This window comes from Octopus bimaculoides, chromosome 13, assembly GCF_001194135.2.
Source record: "Octopus bimaculoides isolate UCB-OBI-ISO-001 chromosome 13, ASM119413v2, whole genome shotgun sequence".
NCBI classification, from domain to species: domain Eukaryota; kingdom Metazoa; phylum Mollusca; class Cephalopoda; order Octopoda; family Octopodidae; genus Octopus; species Octopus bimaculoides.
Genome location: NC_068993.1, coordinates 28,275,856 through 28,279,121, shown reverse-complemented (window position 1 = coordinate 28,279,121; position 3,266 = coordinate 28,275,856). Strand labels below are relative to the sequence as shown.

Here is a 3,266-nt window from a genome sequence, read left to right as displayed (position 1 = left end):
TATATATATATATATATATATATATATATATGTATCATGCCAAAACTAACTTCACTTGTGCTAGTGCTACATAAAAAGCACACTCTGCGGAGCGGTTTGTGTTAGATAGGGCATCCAGCTGTAAAATCCCTTCCAAAACAGACACAGTAGCCTAGGGTAGTTTTTCTACCTGGTCAGCTCCTGTCAACCATCCTACCCATGCATGCATGGAAGATGGACATTAAACGAAGATGATGATGATGATGATGATGATGATATATATATATATATATATATATATATACACACACACACACACATGTCCTCCTCATCATCATTTTAATGTCAACTTTTACATACTTGCATAGGTCAGATGAGACAATCAGACAGGTTTTCTACAGGTGGACGTCCATTCCTGATGCCAAAGAGGCTTTTGTTCACATAGTGGGGCTTCACATATGTGAAGACAAAGGGTAATATGAACTCAGTTTGCTGAGATACACACACATACATATATATAAGCTTATTGCCATTTCTATCTACAGATTTTATATACAAAGTAGTAAGTCAACAAACAAGGTTTCTTACTGTGATTAGTTAATAATCTTCCACATATCTCCACACACACACAAAAACACACCCACATACTCTCCCCCACTGGACAATGGTGCCAACCTTTTGAAAAACAACTTTCTTCCAAACAATGTCACCTGGTTTTGCCATTTTCAAAAAGGCCCAGAATAAACATGTCATTGAAAGAACTGACCTGCTGTAAACACAATTTTCTTCTTTCTTCTCTCACCTTTCCTTCTCTTTCCCATTGACACTCCTTTCAGATATACAGGCACACACACACACAAGCACGCACACACACAAAAACACTCACACACACTCTCTCTCACTTTTCCCTCCATTCCTCACCCTCTTTTACTATCCTATATATCTCTCTCCACCCCTACATATTCAATAATACTATAAAAAGAGACACCCTCTGAAAGTGAAATCATATTTGAAAACCCTACAAGAATAGGTGCAAGCGCTAATATTTATAAAACATGTGACATATTAATAAAAATCTATAAATGTACAACCATCCAGATATCTGAGTACCTTATTTTTTCTAATATATAATTCCTGTACATCACCTCCAAACCTTCCAATATATATATATATATATATATATATATATACACATACATATATATATACATACATATCTGTATACATATATATATACATACATATCTGTATACATATATATAGACGATCAGAAAATGGAGGAAAAACACCAAATATCTTTGGTGCTAAAATTGGAAAAGGAAATGTTCAAAGTTCACTAAATCCATTGTGAGGTAGTTGAAGAATAGAGGTTGGTTGACTCTGAAGTCTCGTAGTTAGTTATCCCTAATTAAGGATATCCAGTGTGGTTAATAGGAGCTATGTGTCCCTAACTTATAGGTTGTGGACAGTTCGTATATTTACAGAGGAAGCCTTAAATAAGGGTAAATTTTATATCTAGCAGGAGTACGATTTAATGTGTAAAAGGAAAGTATTGGAATAATATTTAGGTTTGACGAGTGAAATGAAAAGAAAAAGATAGAAGAGGGGTAATTTAGTGTGTAAAAAGAGTTGGTAGTTCTCGACTGAAAAGAATTATAGGAAAAAGGTAGGCTAGCGTAGAAAGTAGATTAAGTATATTAATTATTTATTGATAATGTGGGTTGGGGTAGGCTAGCATAGGATATAACTATTTTTATTTATTTATAATGTGGGTTGGATATGCGTAAGCTAGTTAGGTTCGGGAAGGTTAAGGAGAGGTAATACACTGATAAGTAGGTCTGCTAATAACATTTAAGCTAGGAGATAGTGGTGTATACAGAAATGAGCAGGTTTAACGAAAATTAAAGAATACAAATTGGCCTTTATGTGAATAAAAATGTTATTTTCATACCTTTTTTGAGTAGAGGTGATTTGGTCATTAAAATTAGTAGTTTTTGTGTTATACAAAACTCACAGCAGTTATTGTTAATGGCATAAGACAAAGTTTTTGCTAGGATATGCCATTCTAAACTATAGTTGAATTTTTGTCTTTTAATTCCCAGATGTAGCTACTAAGTCCTGTAGAGTTTGCTTTATTTCTATTTCTAAAGGTAGATTGGTGGGTATTGTATCTAAGTATCATTTCATTATTTGTGGCTCCTATATAAGATTTTGTATGATTATTTCTGTCCCTGCAACCACATAAATTATTCAGTTTATCTGTGCTTGTGTTATGTTGAATGGGGCTTTTATTTATCAGGTCATAGTCCGTGTTGTTTGAGGACGAGTTATTAGGGACAAGATTTTTTCCATTTGCCTGTTGGCAGTTGTGGTTTATGTTGGTATTTTTCCTAGTCTTGTAGAAGGTGTCTAGCTTATTGTTGTTGATTGAGGCTATAACGGTAGCTAGGTTATTAGTTAGGCTATGGCCTACTCTAATTTTATTCTTAAAGATTCCTGAGTATTTGTTATTTAAGTTCAAGTGCTTATCAATAAGTCTCATTATGGAGTGAACTATGTTAGATTTACTACTGAGTTGCTTAAGGAAAGCATTCTTTGGGGGAATGCGTATATCCTTAAGAGATGCGTTTATATTAAATAGCTCCATATGTGGTAACTATTTTTTAAAGAAAGTTATATGGAAACCTGGTAGAAGTATATATAAATGGATGTGTATTTTTCCCTTACCCTTTTACTTGTTTCAGTCATTTGACTACGGCCATGCTGGAGCACCGCCATTAGTCAAGCAAATCAACCCCAGGACTTATTCTTTGTAAGCCTAGTACTTATTCTATCAGTCTCTTTTGCCAAACCGCTAAGTCATAGGGACATAAACACACCAGCATCGGTTGTCAAGCAATGTTTGTGGTGGTGGGGGGAACACAGACACACAAACACATACATATATATATAGATATATACGATGGGTTTCTTTCAGTTTCCGTCTACCAAATCCACTCACAAGGCTTTGGTTGGCTTGAGGCTATAGTAAAAGACACTTGCCCAAGGTGCCACGCAGTGGGACGGAACCCGGAACCATGTGGTTGGTAAGCAAGCTACTTACCACGCAGCCACTCCCGCACCTTGTTTACCATTAACACGGAAAAAATAGATAAACAGTTACCAGGGCAGCAACAAATCACACAAGTAAAAAGGAAGTAACAACCTGTTTGTAAAGGTAGAAACTGCGGGTTGATGTGAAATATTTTGTATCATATATATAAATAAATAAATGGAGTTAAACGCAG

General features: G+C 35.2%; 1 protein-coding gene across 1 annotated transcript; it reads right to left on the bottom strand.

Annotated features, from left to right (window-relative positions):
- Positions 1 to 2,044: 2,044 nt before the first annotated feature.
- LOC106877037 (putative uncharacterized protein DDB_G0282133) lies at positions 2,045 to 2,626 on the bottom strand. Its single transcript, XM_014925822.1, has one exon. It carries the CDS (start codon positions 2,624 to 2,626, stop codon positions 2,045 to 2,047), a length of 582 nt encoding a protein of 193 aa, XP_014781308.1.
- Positions 2,627 to 3,266: the final 640 nt, after the last annotated feature.

Coding starts and splice junctions, on each gene's coding strand:
- LOC106877037 (XM_014925822.1), bottom strand. CDS start 2,626: ATGGAGCTATTTAATATAAACGCATCTCTTAAGGATATACGCATTCCC.